Source organism: Callorhinus ursinus, unplaced genomic scaffold, assembly GCF_003265705.2.
Source record: "Callorhinus ursinus isolate GAN/ISIS: 27379988/994484 unplaced genomic scaffold, GSC_fseal_2.0 scaffold25, whole genome shotgun sequence".
NCBI classification, from domain to species: domain Eukaryota; kingdom Metazoa; phylum Chordata; class Mammalia; order Carnivora; family Otariidae; genus Callorhinus; species Callorhinus ursinus.
In genome coordinates, this window is record NW_027397087.1 from 11,394,511 (window position 1) to 11,417,653 (window position 23,143).

General features: G+C 47.1%; 1 protein-coding gene across 2 annotated transcripts in view; it reads left to right on the plus strand.

The window, feature by feature from the left end:
- Nucleotides 1-23,143, plus strand: part of SORD (sorbitol dehydrogenase) — a 32,847-nt gene that overhangs the window by 5,643 nt on the left and 4,061 nt on the right. For both annotated transcript variants that reach the window (XR_012373611.1, XM_025884176.2), the window contains exons 2-7: nucleotides 5,222-5,255; nucleotides 8,175-8,339; nucleotides 12,134-12,293; nucleotides 15,895-16,013; nucleotides 19,168-19,233; nucleotides 20,397-20,572. Coding sequence is in view for 1 of the 2 variants with exons in the window: in XM_025884176.2 (XP_025739961.1) it covers nucleotides 5,222-5,255; nucleotides 8,175-8,339; nucleotides 12,134-12,293; nucleotides 15,895-16,013; nucleotides 19,168-19,233; nucleotides 20,397-20,572 (720 nt within the window). In the remaining variant the exon portion in view is untranslated. The remainder of the gene's footprint in view (nucleotides 1-5,221; nucleotides 5,256-8,174; nucleotides 8,340-12,133; nucleotides 12,294-15,894; nucleotides 16,014-19,167; nucleotides 19,234-20,396; nucleotides 20,573-23,143) is intronic.

Genomic DNA, 23,143 nt, shown 5'->3' on the forward strand with positions numbered 1-23,143 from the left:
CTTTGTTTTTTTTTTTAATGCTCTAGGTTTCACTTGAAAGGTAAGAGAAACGGAGAGAATTAACATGTTGTGTGCATACTATATTATGGGCATCTGCTGGGTGCTTTGATGAAGTGCTTCACAAACTATCCCAGATGAAACGCAATTTTATTTATGTTTTCAACCATGAGCCAATATGTTTGTATTGCTGTATTTTGATATTGCAGCAATGTCAAAATGTGGTAAATATTTCTAAATATTCAGTTTCTGTACATATTGCATCACATATCAGTAGTAGGCCATCGACCACATTGAGTACACTTTATCTGCCTTACTCCTTTTTAAAAAAAAAATATTTTATCTATTTATTTGAGAGAAAGAGAGAGATCATGAGCAGTGGGGAAGGGTAGAGGGAGAAACAGACTCCCCGCTGAGCAGGGAGCCCAACGAGGGGCTCAATTCCAGGACCTTGGGATCATGACCTGAGCCGAAAGCAGACGCTCAACTGACTGAGCCACCCGGGCGCCCTATTTGCCTTATTCCTCATCGCTCTGCCACATTTCAGGCACCAGCATCTGGCCAGGGAGAAGAAAGGAACAACACAGCCCCTGTTTCCAGGGGGCTGAACACTGGGTTTGGGATGGGGTATAGTCAGATTTTTGTTTTGTGATGTAGGGGAGGAAAAATAATTTTCTCCCTGTGCTTCTAGGTTCTTGGCTGAGACCCCTTGTAATAGAAGATTAACAAGAGAAAAATAAACAAGTTTAATAAATGTGTACCTCCTGTGCCTGTGGGAGGTATAATGAAAACTGAGTAATTTCATGAAATGGCCCAAGGTACCACCTTAAGTACCATTTCCAGCTAAAGACAAAAAACAGCCCCCCACTCCCCACCCCCGTCCCCAGAGACTGCAATTCCAACACATCCAAACCTCCATCTCCCTGAGTTCCTCTCCCTGAGAATTAGGAAGTCACCCCAGATGTCTCCCTGCCCCTCACTTCCCGCCTCCTGTGGAATCTTGAAGGGTGGGGAAATGGTCCCAGGAGGTGAGTGAGTGAGCTCACGGGTGTGCTGGGAATCGCAGGAGGCTTGTAGAGAGCGTGGAGGTGCACCAGGGCCACTGGGCACTTTAAATGGATTTGTATTTCAGAAAGATTGTTAGCAGAAGGAGGCTGGTTGGAGTCCTGAGAGCATGAGCCGGAGAGTGGTTCAGTGTGGACTTTGGGAGCCTGTTCGACCCTTCTACTTTGACCCCAAGTTTGCCAGGGCTAATGCAGCTAGGACAAAGCCATCTGTGACCAAATGGCCAATTAGGAAATCTTTGGATTTTCCTCCCACTCTCCAAACATGCTCAAGGGAGGAGGAAAATTGAGGAGGAAGGTTTAAGCAAAATAAGGTCACCTGCTCTGCTCTCAAGTGTGCAGGGCAGCCAGCCCGCAGCTTGTCAGGAGACCCGGCGGGTGGGAGAAGGTGGCGAAGGTGGGCTTGGAAGCCCCGCGCTGAGGCCGGCCTCCAAGCCCTCACTCTAAGGCAGAGCTTGGCTTTACATACTTTCCACAACCAGTAGAATCCGGCTTAAAACACTGCCCAAATCCCATTTCCCCTTCTCCCAAATTCCAGCCTTTTAAGGAGCAGTCCAGTTTTCTTAATATTGACATGACAACAGGGGAAATAACTTGTCCCCAAAACAGTTTTAAAAAAAGTACCCTCTGCAAAAGGAGAAGGACAAGGTTGTCCAGAGCTGGTTCAATCATACTGTGAGTTGATGGTAGGAAATAGAACTTTGGTTCTATTTCTTTTGTAATAAGAGCTAACTTCTTTACTATGAGTCGGACACTCTATCTGATGATTGTCCTCATTATACAGAGGAGGAAATTGAAGGCACAAAGAGCTTACGTAACCGCCCTGAGGTCGCAGCTGGTGGAGGGGAGCCTGGGTTTGCACGCGGACGCCCAGTTCCAGAGTGTGAGTTCTTCACCCCTGCTGCACTCAGGTCAGCTGCAGGAGGGAGAAGGCATTTTCCCTTGGTTTCTCCTCATGTCGAGGCCATTGCTGCAACCCAGGCAAGATGCACTGAGGGTGTGAACTCAGACGTGCGGGGGTGGGGGAGGGGTAGAGGATGGGGGGCCATGAGGGTATATTTAGGAAATAAACATTTAGGCTAATTTGACAAAACATATTTAGGAAATCCAAGATAATAGTTAGAAGGCAAGAGACACCTGGGATGATTCCAAGCTCCCACAGAGAGTTCTTCCTGAAGTATTTCCATGATTGATTCAGGGAGGTGGGGTGAGACCCGGAGGGGATGGACGGGGGTGGGGGGGGCGATATGTATGGGATGTATTTCTGACTGGAAGTGAAGAAGGCTGGAAACCCGACGTAACTACAGGAAAGAATAGTTACCTCCACTCCCCTTTATCCCTTTGTTACTGTCACAGAAAAGGTAGGAAGTCCTGTGCGGGAAACGATGACTATGCCTGATGACAAAACTTTGGGGATGAAAGGGCTGTGGGGGTAAAAGTGAAGGCTAGGGATCTCAGGGGAGCTAAGAAACTGGTAGATGAAGAATAGGGTGCATGAAAGAATATCATCACCGAAATCTGAGACAGTAAAGGAGATTAAGTAAACAGAGGACTGTGGCCAGCGTCATTCCAAGGAGCTACAAAGAAAAGCAAGGTGTTTGGGGCGCCTGGGTGGCTCAGTTGGTTGGGCGTCTGCCTTCTGCTCGGGTCATGGTCCTGGAGTCCTGGGATCGAGTCCCGCATCCGGCTCCCTGCTCAGCGGGAAAGAAAAGCAAGGTGTTTTTTTAGTAACCATGCTGCGATAACTTTAAAACATCATCTCCACAGCCATGCTTAGGATAACATTTACAGACTTAAGGGCTGATCTTAACACGGTCCTGTGCTTCTGCGGCATGTCTCCTGCAGAGAGGGGAGTCAGGAGCCGAGCTGAGTTGTAAGGGTGGTTAGAGACAGCAAGAAACAACGAAGAGGAGAAGTTGGTTTGCAGGGAGAGGTATTTAAGTTCTCCATAATGTGCAATCAGCCACTAAGGAAAAGCTAGGCTGTCTGCACAGCACCCTCTAGTGTCTAGAAATGTCACTGCAGCTTTGGGGGGTGGTAGGGCCAAAGTTGGTAGGCTCTGTCCCCTCCAGCAAATGTTTACAGTAGTAATCTCTAGTGACCCCAGGGCCTACTTGGTGTGCCCAGCTGTTGATTTGAGCTTGATTCTTACCCCTTCTCCACCCCTAAATGGGGTATTCAGGGCTGGCCTGGTTGGAGGCAGAGATAAAGAAGAATAAATTACTTCTTGTTGCCTGAGAAGTTGCCTACTAGAGCCTTTACTGGGAAGGACAGCGTTCTGTTCCATGTTTGAAATAAAGACCTCAGTCTTCAGTTTCAACTAAACCGCAGTTTAAAATTTCACCCAGTATAAGAGAAACAGAACTTTATACAGCAATCCCTGATTTTGGGTAATGTCAGAGACGGGACCAGCAACTTTGAGAAGGGTTTTGGTGACTGCCGGCTATCCTGAATTGCCCATTTCTAGATGGATTCCCTCCCTCCACCCCTCCTCCTTCCTTCCTTTCATGTGTAGCCAATTTAAATTACTAACAGATGAAAAACTGCCTTGAGCACACCCCCCCCCCCCCCCCCCGCCTCAAGCTGCTTTGGATATAACTTCACCAATTACCTTAGTGCTACGCTGGGCAGATCACTACATCTCCCTGTCCTTCAGTTTCATCTATGGAAAATGGGATAATAAAAGAAGGTATCACATAGGGTCGTCATGAGGATGAACTGAGGCAATGGACATACAGCACTTAGCCCAGGACCTGGTAGAAAAAAGTTGGTCAGTGTTTGCTAATCAGCATTAGCATTGTCACTCTGGGCTTTGTTCCACTGGGGACAAGCAGGTCAAATTAGCATCAAGCTCCTTCAACAGAAAGGCCGATAATCTGAGAGGAGCGAGAACCGCAGACCTTCCTTGGGGTCTCTTATGGAGACTGGGTATGTAGCAAGTGCATGCTCTCCCATGTTTGAGGCAGTGCACTGTACCTGGTCACTGAAGAGACTGAAGCCATGGTCATTGGCATCAGGGTTATTTTGTTAGCAAAATAGCCCGGGTGTCATTTACTGCTACCTGTTAAAGCATCTGGGGGAGGCTTTCTGAAGGAGGCAAGCTTGGAGAAGTGCCCCTCCCAGAGCGCTCTGTGTGGGCCCCAGCCCCAACCTTCTCCTCACCTGTCTGCCTGCTCCTTGCATCACCCTGGAAGGAGAAAAGGCATAGTCCACCCTTGGGGTGCAATGGGGTGCAGTGAGGCAGGCCGGGGAATCAGGTTTAGTCTTGGCTTAACTACTCTGTGACGGTATGACTTTGACCAACTTATTTCACTTCGAAGCCTCGGGTTTCTCGTCTGCACACTGTGGGCCATGTGCCGTGATGTGTTTAAAGCCAGAACATTGTCTGGTAATGTGGTTGGTACAGTGAACGTTTCACCTTCCTTCCTCTTCTTGGCTGCCTTCAAAGAATTCATAAAATGAACCCTTGGATCTGGCCACTCACTGACCTTTCTTCTGATCACGATGAATCGCTCAGCTCGTTGGCAATGGGAAGAAGAGTTAGTTAATAATAATAATAGCCATGAATGCCGGAATAGCTCAGATTGCCTTTTGAACCCGGAGAGTGGCCAAAATGCAGGTCCTCTGTGTTCCCAAAGGGCCTCTAAAACTCCACATGGGAGGTTTCAGAAGAGAGGGCTGAGCGCTGGTCCCTCCCTGTGCTGATGTCAAGGGAAGAGTGGCAGCATGCACTCTTTCCAACCTTGTCTAGAGGTCAAAGCCCTCACATGCAACTACCAGATACCTTCACCCTTCTCCCTGTAAGAGTTTCCCAGACCAAACAAATCTGTATCTTAAGAATGTGGTTTTTGAGAAGGGAAGGATCTGATATGGAAGGCAGTCCAAACAACCTTTCTGCCTAGGGGAACATTGAGTACACTTTTTTATTAGTCTAGGGCAAATTGCACTGGGAGGTGGGGTGGGGTGAAGTCAGGAATCAGAGGCAGCACGATTTAGTGGGCCCCTTCAGGCATCCACCCAGCTGCGATACGGCCTGAGCCTAATTTCATTCTAAGAAGAAATATTTGAATGGAACTCCACGTTGACTAAACAATTGAAAATATTCGTAAGGGAAGGTTATTATGCATGCTAAATGATTTTTCTATTTTTATTTCCTTTAGGAGAACTATCCTATCCCTGAACCAGGCCCAAATGGTAGGTCCTTGGGATACTCGACTTTCATTTTATTGTTTCTTATTACTTACCCTGAAGACACCTGGGCATTGCTTGCTTACCCCACTTTTCCTACCACTTATGACTTTGCCTCCAATTAAAAACTATCTTTCTGTTAGGCTGTCAACCTCATCTGTTATCCACGACACGACTGGATAGATTCACCGTGACTGCCACATGAAATAAACAGTGATAGATTCAGCAGAAGACTTACCATATCAGACTGCTGACTTGTTCCAGAGTTTCTGACATAAAATGTGTTTCTGGACCAAAGGCAGAGCTGTTCCTCATTTGACCTAACCTAGAGTTGGGTTACTCTATCTACCATAAGCTGCCATTTGGGTGGCCAAATCCCGTCCTAACCCTGACCCGAGCTTTGAAAATGAGTGAGTCTACAGAGCTTAATTTCTGAATCAGAAAGAGTGGGTCAGTATAGGAAGACGGGGGCCTTCTGTCCAGTGAGGATGGGAGGCGCAGCATGGGGTGCGGCCCCACAGTCCTGATCAACCAGCTGCAGACAGTGGGTGAGTGCTCTGGGGCAGGCTTCCTGCCACCTTTTTTTTTTTTTTTTTTAAGATTTTATTTATTTATTTGACAGAGAGAGACACAGCAAGAGAGGGAACACAAGCAGGGGGAGTGGGGCGGGGGGAGCAGCAGGCTTCCCGAGGAGCAGGGAGCCCGATGCGGGGCTCCGTCCCAGGACCCCGGGATCATGACCTGAGCCGAAGGCAGACGCTTAACCATCTGAGCCACCCAGGTGTCCCTTCCTGCCACCTTTGTTCCAGTGCTCTGGCCTCTCACTGGGCAAGCCTGGAAGGCCCAGTTGACAAGCACATTTCCTGGAGTGGTGTATGTACCTGGGGAAGTCATGCCTCCTGTTGGCTGGGGCAGATACCTGCTGACAGTTTTCGAATCCCTCCCATCCCTGGAGTCCCGCTTCATAATCTGCAGGACTCTGAAGTGAGGCTGAGAGCGAGGGGAAGAGTGTCTATAGATAACTCCTCCCATACCCAGCCACTCGGGTCTCCTCTCTGTCCTTGGTGAGTTGGGGATGTGCTTCCCCACCTTACCCCAGAACTGTAGTTTCTGTGCGAACATCGGATTGAAGGCAGGTTTCCTGGAGCCTCCAGACCTTTGCTACTCAAAGGTCGGCTGGCTTATTGATTTATGGTGATAAACATAAAGACAATAGCTGTTTCTATCAGTGTTCAACACGTAATGTATATTTAGGACTTAAGCATTTTCAACAAGATATCATGTTCAGAGAAGTGAAAGAGGCACCTCACTGTGTCCTGAAAAGTTGGTATTGATTCTAGAAGTAGCCAAACAAGGGCTGTCTTGGACTCAAAGGACCCTGGTACTGTTTCTCTCTCTGATGCAGCATTCTGCTCTTACTTTCTTGTCTCTTGCTGCTCTTGAATTTGGAAGGGGAAAGGATGGTAAATTTCAGCTAGCATCCTAGCAAGTCAAACTTAATCTCTTATTACAAATCGGTAACTTTAAGAGAGGAAACTCAGATAATTTCCTCTACCTTGATCTCAGCCTTCATCCTGCCCCGTGCCCTGCCATTTCTTACTCTGTCACCAAGGCCAAGGACAGAGAAGTTTCTATGGAGCCACACCTGGGGTGGATGGGTGGTGATCTGTGGCAAGGGCAGGGTGTAAGACGCTTGAATGAACAGCAGAGCTTTAGGTCTCTTTGTATTTCTAAGGCAGAGCTTTTTCTTAGGGAGATGCTTGCAACATGGTCACCTTAGTCAGACTAGGCCAGTAATCCTTTAGCACTTACTTTAGCAAAGGGTTTCAGTAGCATCATTATTTTTAACTTGGAAAACTGACAACAACAATACCAACAAATCTCACTTATTCAAACCTGTGAAGGGGAAATACCCTTTGACATCTTTGGATGGTTTAAATTAAAGCTGCACCTTTAAACAAAACAACAGGCATGAAGATCAAGAGAGTTCACAAAGTGTTGCCAAGCCTAGATTTTGCCAGGCTTTCTCTCATGATAGATAAGAATCAGGCATAGCATATTAATTGTGCGGAATCAGTTATCTCCTAGAAAAACAGTTTTTCCCTTAGATGGCTGATACATTTTTTCCTATTAATAATATCTTGTTTATGCAGTGTGTTAGAGTTCTCCAGAGAGACGGAACCGAGAAAGAGAGGAGAAAGATTTGTTGCATAGATTTATTTATATATAGGTTTATTATATATGTCTATAGAGAGAGGGGTGGGGGAGATTTATTTTAAGGAATTGGCTCATGTGATTGTGAGGATGGCAAGTCTGAAATTCGTAGGGCTGACCAGCAAGCTGGAAATGAGGTAAAAGCTGATGCTTTAGTCTTGGAGGATTCCTTCTTCAGGAAATCTCAGTCTTTTCTCCTAGGGCCTTCAACTGATTGGATGGGGCCCACCTACATTAGGCAGAGTAATCTGCTTTATATGAGAGAGAGATAGCGAGGGAGAGAGAGCACGAGCAGGGGGAGGGGCAGAGGGAGAGGGAGAAGCAGGCGGAGCAGGGAGCCCGACACGGGCCTCGATCCCAGGACCCCGGGATCATGACCTGAGCTGATGGCAGACGCTTAACTGATGGATCCACCCAGGCGCCCCGACAACTACTGTTTGACCAAACAACTGAGCACCATAGCTTAGCTGAGTTGACACATAACATTAACCCTCAAAGGCAATTATTTTGCTCTATGGAAGCTTTCTTGGCTTACAAGCCTTAATTGGTGTTGCTGGTTAGCTTGTTTTCCTCTGTGGTCTAAATACTGTACCTGGCCTTTGAAATCAAGCCAGAGGGTTGGTTTTCCTGTCCTGAGGGGAAGCGTGGTGGCGCCTCAGACTGCAGAGGGGTCGTTCCTCCCCTCACGTGTTCCCTCCTTCTTCTTATCAGAAGTGCTGCTGAAGATGCATTCCGTCGGGATCTGCGGCTCTGATGTCCACTACTGGCAGCACGGTCGAATTGGGAATTTTATTGTGGAAAAGCCAATGGTGCTGGGACATGAAGCTTCAGGGACAGTCGTAAAAGTGGGATCACTGGTCAAGCACCTAAAACCAGGTCAGCAGAACCCTTCAACTAACTGATTTATTCCTCAACATAAATGAATATTTGTGTGTACTTTCTTGGGGCCGGGCCCTCTATTAAACCCGGGGGGGTTACAGCAGTGAGCAGGACAGTCTCCGTTTCTACACACATGGACTGTAAATTTCCAGGGAGGAAGGCAGGCCTGGGACACACATACAGTTACTTAATTACCGTTGTGTTGAGGGCAACAGAGAATAGCGATGTGGTCAGTGTCTTCTAACCAGATCCCTGGCTCTTCTGAGGGAGGAACAATTAATCTGACATCTGAAGGCAGTGGAGGGATAAGCCAGGTAAAGGGGTAGGCGAAATGTTCCAGGCATAGGAACCACAAACTGCCTCGACCTGCTGAGAAACAGGGTCTTGGATACAGTCTTTGATCTTATTGGATGACTGGAAAACCACCAATACTTTTCTAGATTTGCTTACTTCATTCTCTTGGAGGGAGGAAATCTCAGCTGTGGCAGCCTGCGATGTTCCCCAACACAGTGAATTAAATCCCAGCTGTGTGACACGGCCAGCCATTGGCTTTATCCTTCCTTTGCTGAGGAGAACACTGTACAGCCTGGAGAGGTCATCAGATTATTCGAGACAAGGAGAAGATTGGCGGGAGATGCCATTCTGTGTCAGTTACAAGGCTCTCTGAGCACAGCTACACGGAGAGGAATGACCCAGCCCTGAAGAAGCTGGACTTGCGTTTCACTTAGGAACACTGTCAGACCCTCCATTCATCCTGAATGGAAGTCGAGGCAGCCCCTGAGGTTTTGTGGAGTTATCCCAAAGAGGAAGATTCATAGTTTCCAATAGCCACTGATTGGTTCTTACCTGTGGGACGAGGTCACTTAATATTAATCATAACAGAGTGGGGTTCTTTAAATTTAAGTTATAATAAGTGCTTAGATACAGAAAAATGAGAAGATCCAATCCCTGGATACTTTGATCTAGTTGGGGAGATGAGACGTCAGGACATACATAAATACCAGTAATTAGAGAATAAGACCAAAAGAAGCTATCAGGTGTGAAAAAGAATAGGCTCTAGCAGTTCAACGAAAGGGCATTTGTTGTGGGCAGAGGTGTTTAAAGGAGGTTCATGGAAGAGACAGGTCTTTGAGCTGGACATTTAACAATAATAAGGCAGCTAATACTCATTGATTTACTATTTGTTAGTCTCCATGTTAAATATTTGCATGTATGATTATGTATTTCAGTCTTGAAACAACTCTGAGGTAGGCATTATTTTCTTCCTTAACAAATGAAGAAAGCGAAACATGGTGACTGCCCAGGGTCACACACTAGCGAATCTCAAGCTGGGGTACCGACCTTGGTTTTGCTGACTCTAAAGCAAGTGCTCAGAACCACTGGGCTGTCCAGCAGCTGGAGACCTGAGAATGGTTTTGTATTTGAATTAGTGAAGAGGTCAGAAGCGAATATTCTGGTTAAGAGGAACAGAGTAATAAAATTACAGAGGCCAGTGTAGTATATCTGGGGTGCTAATAATACTATGCTGTTCAGAGTAGAGGTTCTGTGTTGGGGAGTTAGTGGAGATGTTAAAAATGCATAATCTGTATAAAAGTCCCTCTTTAAAAAGCACTCTTCAACTGTTATTATATTATTATAATGTAATCATTAGAAGACAAAACTGAGGCATACAAAACTCCACCTGATTATGAAGGATCTTGAATGCTAGCTTGAAGAAGTCATTGTCAATGGTAGAACATAATTTGGAACAAGGGCTGCAGAGAAAGTGGAGAGGGACACATACAGGTGGAGCAACACATTTTGGTGGTTGCAGGGATTTCTGTAGATCCTTTTTTTGAAGATTTTATTTATTTATTTCTCAGAGAGAGAGAGAGAGAGAGAGAGAGCACAAGCAGGGGGAGCAGCAGAGGGAGAAGCAGGCTCCCCGTTGAGCAAGGAGCCGGATATGGGACTTGATCCCAGGACTCTGGGATCATGAGCTGAGCCGAAGGCATAACCAACTGAGCCACCCAGGCGTCCCTAGAACACAAAATTTTTACTGAAGTGTTTCATATGCTGATTTGGACTGAAAGGTCTAATCAACTAGTCTAGAAAGAAGAAAAGCACTCACTGAGTAGTTCTTAACATTTGTTTCTAAAATTTTAACTTAAATCTTAAAGAATCAATAAATCTAAGGCATGGAAGAATTCCTAACTTATATACAATCTGGCTATCTATCTTATAGTGTGAATTTCCTGTTCAATAACACCAGCTCAGATAGTTATAATAATAAATACAATATAAATAGTTAACAGTACTTACATGACTACTACCACCCCTGCTGTTAAGGAGCACTAACTATGTACCAGGACTTGGCACTCTTCTGTGGGTAGTTTTAACACAAAAAGACATACAAATAACTTAACATGTATCTGTTTAGTAAAGGGCAAACCTCCCACGGGTGACACGCGTCAGGCTAAGGAGGGACCCAGCTCCACTCGCACACCCCTCTGGGGGTAAGGGGTGAGAATTGACTGGGAAGGTATGCAAAGGAAGGAATTTCCAAGGTGGTGGTAATGTTCTGTATCATGATAGGGGTTCATATTACACAGGTGAGTACATTTATCAAAATTCATCTAGGGGCACCTGAGTGACTCAGTCGTTTAGCATCTGCGTTCGGCTCAGGTCGTGATCCCAGGGTCCTGGGATCGAGCCCCACATCAGGCTCCCTGCTCGGCGGGAAGCCTGCTTCTCCCTCTCCCACTCCCCCTGCTTGTGTTCCCTCTCTCGCTGTCTCTCTCTCTCTGTCAAATAAATAAGATCTTTAAAAAAAAAATTCATCTAGTGATCCATGTAAGATTGTGCATTTTATCCATACCTAAACTTTACCTTAAAAAAGAACCAGAGACAAGTATTGAACTCTGGTTAACGATATGCAGGCTGAAGTATTGAAGCGTGGAGTATACTAATGGCTGCATCCTACTTGGAAATGCATCAGGAATGAAGATGGGGCGATGGACAGAGGAGAAATGGATAGGTGGGATGGATGGGTAAATATGTGATGAAGCGAATTAGCTCCATAGTAATTGAAGAATCAAAGCAGAGGATGTCTGGGTATTCGCTGTACAGTTCTTTCAACTTTAATGCATGTTGGAAAATTTCCATAATGGAAAGATAGAAGAGCACTTCCAAGGCTGGGTTTCCAAGGAGGCACAGTGAGACAGAGGAGAAGTACACTAGTTCACAAGCCTGAATGTTATTCTTCACTGGAGTCCCAGACCTCTGTGGGTCATTTGCCCGAGCCAGTCTGCTAACCCATGAATCCGTCAATTCCTAGTTATTGTCTAAATACAACCAGACTGAACATAAGACATGCCATAATTGTGGCTCTTGTGTTTATAAAGGCCTTGCCCCATATTTGCAAAGCAGGTGAAGGAAAAAAAGTCTGCAAACCCCACACAGCAGCTTGAGATGGGTCCTGGCTTGCCTTGGATTTGGGGCTGGTTCTCTGTTTCCCAAGCTGGGAAGTAGTTATGGAGCTGAGGGGAGAGGGGGTTGGCTTGTTCCATGAGTGGGTGAAAGGGCAGGCAGAGCCAGTCTGTGGAGAAGTATGCTGGTCACTCTCTCCCAGAGTGTGACTCTGTGCTGCATCCCAAGTTTTCTGTGGCAGCTCTAATGGGTTGGGCTTGTCTGGGGCACCCTGGATCCCAGGTAGGGGGTGGCTCGTTGGGCCAGAGTCCCCTGTTGGCACCTGCCCAGGAGCACATGCCCCTTCACAGAAGCTCTGCCCCTGCTCGCGTTTTCCTCTTCAGGGGATCGTGTTGCCATCGAGCCTGGCGCTCTGCGAGAAATGGATGAATTCTGCAAGATTGGCCGGTACAATCTGTCGCCATCCATCTTCTTCTGTGCCACGCCCCCTGATGACGGGAACCTCTGCCGGTTTTATAAGCACAACGCTGACTTCTGCTACAAGTTAGTGCCCGAGGCCCAGCTGGGCCACCTGGGACCTCCCCCACCTCCGTTTGGTTGGGGTTCTTTCTTCGAGTTTCCTGTGGTGATTTCTTTGTTCTTTTTAGCTCATAATTCCAGACATGAAGCATCCCATCGACAGGTCCTTCTTGGTGGCATTGAGGGAAGGTAGCTTGCCTAGGGCTGAGACTGACTCACAGCACTTGGTTTAGTCTTTGAGTTGAAGCTCCCCTCACCTAGGGCAACACCTAGAAAATTGTTGCTGAACTCACTCGCTCCCCTCCAGGTATCCTGCAGATAACCTGCTGTGGTTCGTCCTCCATTACTGGTTTCCAAGGCAGCTCCCAGGAAAGAGAACTTATTACAGCAGTGACCCTGGTCACAACACCAGTAACAACAGCCACTGGGGTTTACTGAGGAAGCGTGGCCTGGAGCCAGTGCGTGAGCTCTGGGACCCTGGATCCACTCCCTCCTAGTGAGTGACTTTGAGGAAATGACGTCCCCTTCCACTGCTTCAGTCTCATTTAGTCAGCTGAAGACCCAATAAGGCAATGCATGTGGAGTCATGGAGTCACAGTTATAAGTACCCCGTGCCTGGCCGTGTGCTCATCAGTGCTTTGCAGGCTTCATCTGACTTAATGTTCGTAAGAACAGCAGTGAGGTGGGCCAGTGTAGCAGTTTTGTGCAGGGGTGCAGAGGCCGGACGGAGGAGGCTAATCGGGCGCACAGCAGAGCCAGGAGGCAAGCTGGGGCAGCCGTGAGTCTTAAGTTCCTGCCCTGTGCTCACTACCCTATCCCAGCTCTCCAGATGGTTTTGGGGGGAGAACTTGTATCCGGCAGAAGCAAAGTGTTGCCCCTTCTGCACAGGTCCCAGCCCACGGAGCCGTGGGTGCTGATGCACCACTTTCCTTCTGGCCTTCTAACAGGTGTGTTTTCCTCCCTCCCAGCCTGGCCCCAGCTGTGGCTCTGTTGGCCAGGATGGGGCTTGCCTGAAGGAGGCCAGGTGCCAGTCACAGGGGCAGTCTGACAGATCTGAGTTTTCTAGTGCCCCCTGGAAGCCTTGAGAGAGTCACAGGCCAGACCTTGTGATGGGTTTAAGTCAACACCTAACTGCTCTAGAAGAAAACAGGTTACCTGGGTAGAGTCCACCTTTCAGCAAGTGGTTCCTGAACCAGCCCACTTGGGGCGCTTTCCAAGTTGAGGCACCAAACAAGGTTTTCATGAGAGGCAGAAAAGCAAAATGGTAATGTTGAAGACTAACCACTGGTCTCTGCCTTCTACCAGCTGTGTGACCTTCAGCGAGTTAAACTTTGTAACCTAACGTCCTTGCCTGGAAAATGGAGACGATAATAGCACCGAGATGATGAAATGCATAGAATTATTGACAGAATTCAATGAGAAAAGCATATCAAGTATTCAGCACGAGGCCTGGCACACAGTAGGCGCTCAGTAAATGGGGCCATGCTATGGCATAGCCACGGCCTTGTGTCTGGGGGATAGGTCAGGTCTGAAAGGAAGCCTTGCACTGGGGTTGGGAGGATGGGGTTTGTAGGGCATGGTGGGGAGGGTGTGCTCTGTTGGCGTTGTTAATGGGAGGGCTGAGGAGCGGACAGGCAACCCCCCCACCTCTCCTTTCTCCCAGGGTGCTTTCTGCTCATGTCTGCGCACACCAGCCTTGGACCCACATCCTCCTCTCTGGTCTCTTTGTGAGGATTCCTGTACTGCCACGGCCTCTTTATTTTCCTCCCCACCTTATTTTCTTCCTTCTTATCTTCCTGTTTCCCCCTTGGCTTCTTGATCATCCTCTACCCTTTTGTTATTCCTTCAACCCTATTGGGAAAACCACCAAGTTGTCTTATTCTCTGGTCATGATTGATTGGAGCTGAGAAGAAACTTAGGGCGCTCTCATCCTCCCTCTCCCTCGATCCTCACCAAATAAGGTCGGGGAAGGAGGGCCCAGTGACTCTCCGAAGACCAGTGGCAAAGGCGCTGGGCCTAGGACTCTGCCTGGTGCTTCTGCCTCATCAGGAGCATAATCTCTCCATCACAATCTTCCACCATCGCCATCTCAATCCCATTTCTCCTGGGTGTTCTCCTGCCAAGGGGAACTCAGAGCGAAGGTGGGAGGAGCGCACCAGTCCTGACCAAAGGCCACCCTCTGCTCAGAGCCCATACAAGCTTCGGAGGAATCCCAGAGGTGAAGGGGCAGGCTAGTCTGAGAGTGGTTGGCGGTTCCTTGGGAGAATTTGGGAGTCTTCATTATTTCATTTCAAACTTTTGTCCCTTTTACAGAATTGATGGGGTGGGTGGTGTGGGTAGAAGGGGTGATGGCGGCAATCCGAGCAGGAGAGGACTGAAGTGGGAGGATTGTGGGGGAAAAGCAGAGGGGGGGGGGGGGGGGGGGGGAGAAGGCAGGGCAGCAGGCAGGCCGGCTTCGGGCCTCATTATTCTGTGACACATCATGGGAATGAGCACTTGGCTTGGCTGCCACCTTTCTTTCTTTTTGGAACTTGAGGAATTTTATGTTCTAGCATGTGCAGGTTTGGGGCACTGAATAAAAATACTGGACAGTGAGGACCATGCAGAAATGAGATATCCACAGAGCCACTTGTAGTAGGAGGCAGCTAATATGGGGCAGGCGGGGTGTGGAAGGAGGAGACCTGGCTTCAAGTCTTGCTTTTCTACTCATTAGCCTTGTAAACTTGGGCAAGTCTCTGAATGTCATTGGACTTCAGTTTCCTCTTCGGTAGAATAAAGGTAAAAATAAAGCCCTTCCTTCCTTCCTGACAAGGTCATGGTGAGGATCAAATGAGATAATGGATGAAAAAGCCCTCTAATCTGTAAGCCTTATGCAAATGTTTGCTGTCATCATCAGTGGGATGGGTAATAGGGTCAAATGGACACAGTGAAAACCAAGAACCCTGTGGTGAAGGTGATACAACATTTAATCATCTGCCTGGAAGACAGGCCCTTTTCCCATCATGACCGGTCCAGGGACAGCCAGGCAGCTGCTGCCATCAAATGTGGTTCTTCTGGAACACACCATACAGGGACAACAGAATGACACCAGCTTCTAAATCACTGTTTTGCAAAGCTGCTGATAGTTGGGATTGTTTGCTGAGGTGAAACCAGAAAGGCTGTACGTTAAGTTTGAGAAGCAGATGAAATGCTGGCATGTGGTTATATTAACCTCTTGTTAGATGAACTTCTCATTATTTATTAATGACAGCTACACCATACCTTGTCTTGGACAACGTGTTAAAGAAAACATAATGTGTTCACATTCACCGCAGTGATTTGTCCAAAGAAAACCATTTTCAGAGCAGGGCAGTGTGGCCTGGGCTCTGGAATCAGGCGTATCTGGTTTCCATTTCACATCCTTCGAGCCTCTTACTAGTTTTGAACCAAAGTCATTTAATTCTCCAAGGCTTTGTTTCCTTGTCTGTAAAATGGGAATATTAGTACCTACCCTTGAACTCTTCCAAGGATTTGTGTGAGTGAATATATGTAAACTGCTTAGCACATAAATAAATGCTCAATAAATATTAGCTCTTGTTATTATTAACCCAGAGGGACTAACTGAGTGTGTTGAATGACACCCCAGGCTTCCTGACAATGTCACCTTTGAAGAAGGGGCCCTGATTGAACCCCTCTCTGTGGGGATCCATGCCTGCCGGCGAGCTGGAATCACCCTGGGGAACAAGGTCTTTGTGTGTGGAGCTGGTAAGAAACAGATGACACCCTGGTTATGAGTTCATTAAAGGGGAATGTGGAGATCCCTCTGCCCATCTCATTCCCCCTCCAGTGGCTGAAATTGGTCCTAGACTCTTTCTAGGCAGGGGAGGGTTCCATGTCCCTTTCCCTCGGTGACCAACACTGCTAAATAAACCGTCTGCAGACATAATAGTAACTCAGGTTATTTCCCAGGCAACATAACCGTTTTGGTCATTTAAAGAATGCAATTTGGAATTATTTTTTAACTCAGCAGGAAACGAGGGATATATTTTTGGTAGTAAAGGGAAGGGCAACTTTTGGAACTCTCAAATCATACCAGAGAAGTGGTCTCCTGGTCCATCCAGGAATGAGGTGTCATAGCCAGTGGAAAGAATGGAGTCCGGCTCACTGTGAGCCAGCACTCTGCCTTTTGGGGTCGCAGGTGGCTGCCTTCTTTCCTTCCCTGCTTCCAGCCACCCGAACAAACCTTAGCAGCCTCAGACTGAAACATTCTAGGTATCTAATGCTAGTGACACAGACAGCATGCTCATGCTCTTTATGGGTGTGATCTGGTGTTCCTCATACACTTTTTTTTAGGCATAATTAACATATAACATTACATTAGTTTCAGATGTACAGTGTAATGATTTGATATCCGTATATATGACAAAATGATCACCATAATAAGTCCAATTATCATCTGTCACTATATATAGTTACAAAGTGTTTTTTTCCTGCAATGAGAACTTTTTAAGATCTACTCTCTTAGTAACTGTCAAATATGCAATGTGGTATTATTATCACCACACTGTACATTATATCCCCGTGATTTATTTATTTTATAACTGGAAGTTTGTACCTTTTGACCCTATTTCACTCATCTCTCACCACCCCCCTCGGGCAACCAATCTGTACTCTGTATCTGTGAGCTTTGTCCACATGTTTGTGAGATCATACAGTATTTGTCTGTCTCACTTATTACACTTAGCATAATGCCCTCAAAGTCCAGTCACAAATGACAAGACTTCCTTTTATGGCTGAGTGATATTCCACTGTGTATATATATATATACCACATTTTCTTTGTTCTTCATCCATGGATGGACACTTAGGTTGTTTCCATATCTTGGCTATTGTAAGTAATGGTGCAATGAACATGGGGGTGCATATATCTTTTTGAGGTAGTGTTTTTCATTTTCTTCAAATAAATACTCAGAAGTGGAATTATTTGGATCATATGGTAGTTCTATTTTTAATTTTGTAAGGACTCTCCATGTTGTTTCCCATAGTGGTTGGAAATTTACATTCTTACCAACAGTGCATGAGGGTTCCCTTTTCTCCACATCCTCTGCAACACTTGCTATTTCGTGTCTTTGTGTCTTTTTAATAGTAGCCATTCTGACAGGTGTGAGGTGATAACTCATTGTGGTTTTGATTTGTATTTCTCTGATGCTGAGTGATGTCGAGCTCCTTTCCGTGTACCTGTCGGCCATCTGTCTGTCTTCTTTGGGAAGGTGTCTGCTTAAGCGTGCTTGGCTAACTCCGTCAGTAGGGCATGCACCCTGGGTGTAGAGATTACTTAAAAAAAAAAAAAAAGAAAAGAAAATGTCTATAGATCCTTGGCCCTTTTTAAAATTAGATTGCTTGGTTTTTTTGCTCTTGAGTTGTAGGAGTTCTTTATGTATTTTTTGGATATTAACCTCTTATCAGATATGATTTGCAAATTTTTTTTTCATTTGGTCGGTTGACTTTTTCATTTTGTTGATGGTTTTCTCGGCTGTGCAGAAGCTTTTTAGTTTGATGTGGTCCCACGTGTTCATTTCTGCTTTTATTAGAAAGCATTTGCCTTTGGGCTCAAATCCAAAAAATCATGTCGAGGCTGATGTCAAGGAGCTTATGGCCTGTTTTCTCCTAGGAGTTTTATGGTTTTAGGTCTTGATGTTCAAGTCTTTAATCCATTTTGAGTTAGTCCTCATACATTTTTCAGGACTGATTATGACAGGGCCAAATAAATGACTACAGGGCTTTCTAAGAGAGGTGATGGGTATAGAACAGACTTGCCTCAATGAGCTAACAGAGTGTAGTGTTCAGGTGACACATCTATGTTAAATCCACATAAGTAATACCTTTTTGACATAGAAAAAGAAGTCACACATCCCACATGTGTACATACACGCAGAGAGATTCACCCATAGCTCCATCACCTATCAGCCTGAGAGAACCACTGTAAATATTTTGATGTAGAATCCTTCAGGTTTTTCTAAAATGAGATCATGCTAAACACACTTTATTTTATCTTTTATAAAGACAAAAATCAATATATTATGAACATCTTTCCATACCACTAAATAAGAGAGTTATGACACGATTTTTAAGAGCTATGTAGTACCCCACTATAGTTTGTTTAGCTAATCACCTCTGTTGATCATTTCAAGTATGTTCCAGTGTTTTGATTTTGGGGGGAACTCACAAAATTATTTGCAAAGGCACTGTCAAAAAGCCAATCCTCAAAGATAATCTGCATAGCTTCATTTTGTGGGTCTGATTTTTTTTGTTTGTTTGTTTGTATTAAAACTGTATCATCTAGCATGCAGATAGTGTGGGAAGCAGGTGGTCTCTGGGCTGATTTTTTAGGCATCTGCACAACTTAGAGCTGCCTGAGCAGCTGGGTCACCCCAGGGAGCCAGTTCACTTAATGACACCCTCCAAGATAGTTCTCAGAGGGCACCTGTAAAGGCTGTGTCTCTCCTTGGGGAGATGTGATGGGTAGTAAGAAAGTAGGGGTCAAAGAGAGAACAGGACAATGTATCCAGACCTTCTGAGACATCTTATTCTCTTAACAAATATATGTTTCCTTGAGCCCTCTGGTTCTTTGACATTATCCCTAAGCAGTGTCCAAGAGTAAATGGCAAATTTCTAACTCTGAGGTCTGAGAGAATTAAATAGAACTCAACACTAGGAGCAAAATTTCATGTAGAGAACAGTTCTTCATATAGTCATTTACTTATGCATTCAAACAGCTGTTAAGGTCTCACTATGTGTCAGGCACTGGGATAGATGCTAGAGGTGCACAAAAGATATGGTTCCTGTCCATGGCCTGGACAAGGGGGGGAGAGCTGATGTTTAATATTTCACAAACATCTCCCATTTTCTGCTTTATTTAGGGCCAATAGGACTGGTCACTCTGATCGTGGCCAAGGCAATGGGTGCAGCTCAAGTGCTGGTGACTGGTAAGAAGGTTTTCTTTTTAAATCTTCTTGAAGAGGGGGAGCCTGGGTGGCTCAGTCGTTAAGCGGCTACCTTCAGCTCAGGTCATGATCTCTCCTCAGGGTCCTGGGATCGAGCCCCAAGTCAGGCTCCCTGCTCAGCAGGAAGCCTGCTTCTCCCTCTCCCTTTGCCCCTCCCCCTCCCTGCTTTTGTGCTCTCTCTCTCTAAGTAAATAGTAAATAATAATAAAAAAAAATCTCCTTGAAGAGGAAACAGCTGGCTTATAGTTTGGAGCAAGGGCATAAGAACTCTTCCCTTCCTGGGGTGCTGGGTTTCTAAAGGGGCTCCTCCTTCTTTCCCCTGGGTTCCAGGGTTAAGATGATATGGAGATGACGAGCTGGCTCTTTATGTGTGGACCTCAGATGCCCCTACTGCTCACTTGGTTCTAAGAGGCTTCGCCCTTGGTCCATTTGGCCAAACTCAGGAGGCACAGAATGTGTGCTTGTGTGTGTGTGTGTGTGTGTGTGTGTGTGTTTGTGATGTGGAGTTAGTGGGATGTATATGTTTATAAAAGGGTGTTTGTGTGTGAGGTGTGTGGTATGGGCAGGAGATGTGTGTATGTGTGAGGAGAGCTTATCTGTGACAGCACGTGTGGGTCAGTGTAGTATGTGTGGAAGCATGTAGGGTATAGAAGGGTGTGTGTGGAGAAGACATCTGTGAGAGAGAATGTGTGTGTGTAAAGGTATCTGTGAGAGTGCAGGTGTGGGTAAGTGTGTAGAGTTGTGTAGGGATATAGGCGAGTGAATGTGTTTTGTGTGCAAAGAAGGTATCAGAGTGTGTGTAGAAGTTATCTGAGAGTGTATGTATGAGGAGCAGTTACCTTTCGGAGAGAAAGAGTGTGTGCGTGGCTGTGTGGTGTGTATGGGGTGTGGGGGGGTGTAGAACAGTGTGGATGTTTGAGAAGTGATCTGAGTGAGGGGTGGGGGAAGGGGAGGGAGAGTGTGTGTGGGGGCGGCTGTGTGGTGTGTATAGGGGTGTGTGAAGGTGTAGAGAGTATGTGTGTTGGGCTCATTGGCACCACCCACTACACTGGAGCTTCACTACCATTAAAACCTGCCCTTCCACCTTTTTCTCCCTAATCCGCCATCCAGTTCTCAGTTTGAAAGAAACTTTTGTTCCACTTTAGATCTGTCTGCCTCTCGGTTGTCCAAAGCCAAGGAAGTAGGGGCTGATATCGTCCTCCAGATCTCCAAGGAGAGCCCTAAGGAAATTGCCAGTAAAGTGGAAGATCTGCTGGGGTGCAAGCCGGAAGTGACCATCGAGTGCACAGGGGCAGAGCCCGCCATCCAGTCAGGCATCTATGTGAGTTGGATGAGGCGCTGGTGCGCAGCTTTGGGGAGTCAGCACCCGGTAGGCAGCGGTAAGGGGTGCTGGACTCGGGCATCTCCGCTACCTTACTATGTGGCCCCTGGACAAAACGAGGTGACCTTGGTATCTCTGGTTTTTGTTTGTTTATTTGTTTTAGCTCACTTGCTTCACATCCTTCCTTACTGGGTCATTGTGAGGCTTAAATGAGGTAACAGGTGTATATGGCCGTTGAAAGATGTTAGGAGACCCACCCCTGAAGTGATCATATCTCATCATAAAAGGACTCTTGGGGGAAAAAAAAAATCAACAGGAGGAACAGGAAACCATGCTTTAGTTGTGTGTGGGAAATCCCTATCTTCCTTTATTGAGGAAAACGGCAGTCTTTGAGTCACTGATACAAAGCAACAGCCATTAATTTGGTTAGTCACGAAGGTGGGGTGGTTTTTCAGGGCCACAGTTGGCTACTACTCTTGTCTCCCAGACCTGGGAGAGGGTAAGCTGCCAATACCTGATTTGCCCCTCAGCGACCCACCCAGAATTTATGGGAAGTTGGTGGAAATGGGGGGTGGTGGGGGAGGGCAGGGCACACACATGGGTGGGGAGTGGCGTTGAGGGATCCAAGTATGATGAAATGAGGGGAGAAAGAATACCTTCTAGGTTCCAGCCCTACTGTGTGTTGGGTCTTCTGCTGGGGGCTTTGTAAATGTGATGTCAGGTCTGCACTGTAGCCATGAAGACTCGTTACCCCTTTCCACATTTTTCCATGGGAGGCCTGGTGACTTGCCTCGAGCACACTGCTCCGGTGTCTGAGTGTGTCTCACCCTGTCCACCGCTTAGGAGAGAAGGGAAACAGGGCCCAAGGAGCCAGTGGGCAGCCGTGCTCGGACGGGAGGGATGGGGTGGAGGAGGGCGGTAGCAGGAGCTCCCACCCCTGGGCACTCCTGCCCTGCCGCCCGCACTGCTGTCCCACAGCGGCACGGGCTTCCTCCTTCCTTCTGAGTCACAGCTGGGTCATGCAGAAGGGCATTTGCAGCATGCCAGACCTTCTGAGGAAAGCTGACCTGGTACCCAGGCCAAACTGTCTCGCCATCTTCCCACCAGGATGCCCCTGGCATCAGGGGTGAGGAAGGGGTGGTGGGATGGGAGAGGAACAGGTGCCACTTTCTCTCGCTCTGTCCTAAGTTGCAGCTGGAGCTGGCCCACCCTCTGCTCCACTGTCAGAAGTACCGGCTGCCTTGTGGGAAGGGGCAAAGAGAACCCTGAAACTCAGAGGGTGATGGGTCTGTGTGTGATCAGTCGACCAATGACATGTCTTGGGCACCTGCTGTGTCCTGGCTTTGTGCCGGGGTCCTTAGGAGCTATGATGCATAAGGCATGTCTAACTGTCTTCAAGTTGTTGGCAGTCAGTGACCCCCCCACTCCACAGAGAGGCAGTAAAAAACATGGCTTCCCCATGCAAGACTTTCTTCCCCTTCTCTGCTGCCTGGAGGGCACTGGGAACAGTTGGCATCTATCTCCAGCTGTTGATGGTGGGGGCCCAATTGCCAGGCTCCCTGAGGTGGGTGCAGAGGTAAATGTGACCCAAGGGCCTGCCCTGTCCTGAGTGAGGGGTGGAGCCCTTGTGCATGACAGATGCTACAGGATACTGCAGGCCACCCTGCCAGTGGGCAGGTTAGGTGGTGGCACCTTATATGGACATACCTGAGAGCTACTTTCCTGCCAGATTTGTGACTAGAAAATGTTTGGGAGGAGACGTGGCAAATGCTCAGGGTAGAATTCGTGTCATCTTGGTGCAGAGGTCACACCCACAAAACAATGGTCAGGTAGTCCAAGTGTTCCTTTGTCTGTGGTCAGCAAACTGCTGGCCTCCTGGCACCTCCAGTCTGGCAGTATTCCTCCTTCTTCTGACTAGGTGGAGAGGAAATGCTGATGGGGAAACAGTTTTCCAAGGAAATTTCTCACTCAAAAGAGTTTTCGGTGGCTCAGTCACAACTTTGATCCCGCCCCCACCCTACCTTTTCCAGTGGGGAGAGAGCCTCCCCCCTTACCAGGGTTCATAAATCACAGGTGGTTTGTAAGTGACTCTGTGCTTCAGTAAAAACAGAAAACGTGCCAAACCATGAGCCCAACCAAGTGCTGAGCACTGTGATTGTTAGGCCAACCGCCCTGCTGGGGAGGCATCATCCTGATCTTACACATGAAGAAGCTGGTTGAGAGGATCCCACAGCTCAAAAGTGTAAATTCCAGAGTCACCCCTGTCCTGCAGGCCTCTCTTCATGGTGTATCCTTCCCCTCAGAGATAGAGGTTGTGGTGGATGCCCCTTTGCAGCTCTGCTCATTAAACTTAGAATGGTTCCAGTAAGTGCTTGTTCCTGCCAACTGTCATGAAAACTGAGGCAAGTGAACTATTTTCCTGTCCCTCACAACGTTGACCACAGTGATCTCCAAAAATCTCTGGAGCAGGCACAACACTCATGTGGAATCATGTGGAGATTATCGGGAGAAATTTCCATGTCTGGTCCACTCCAAGGAGGGAACTGATAAAGCAGATAGATGTTCAAGGAA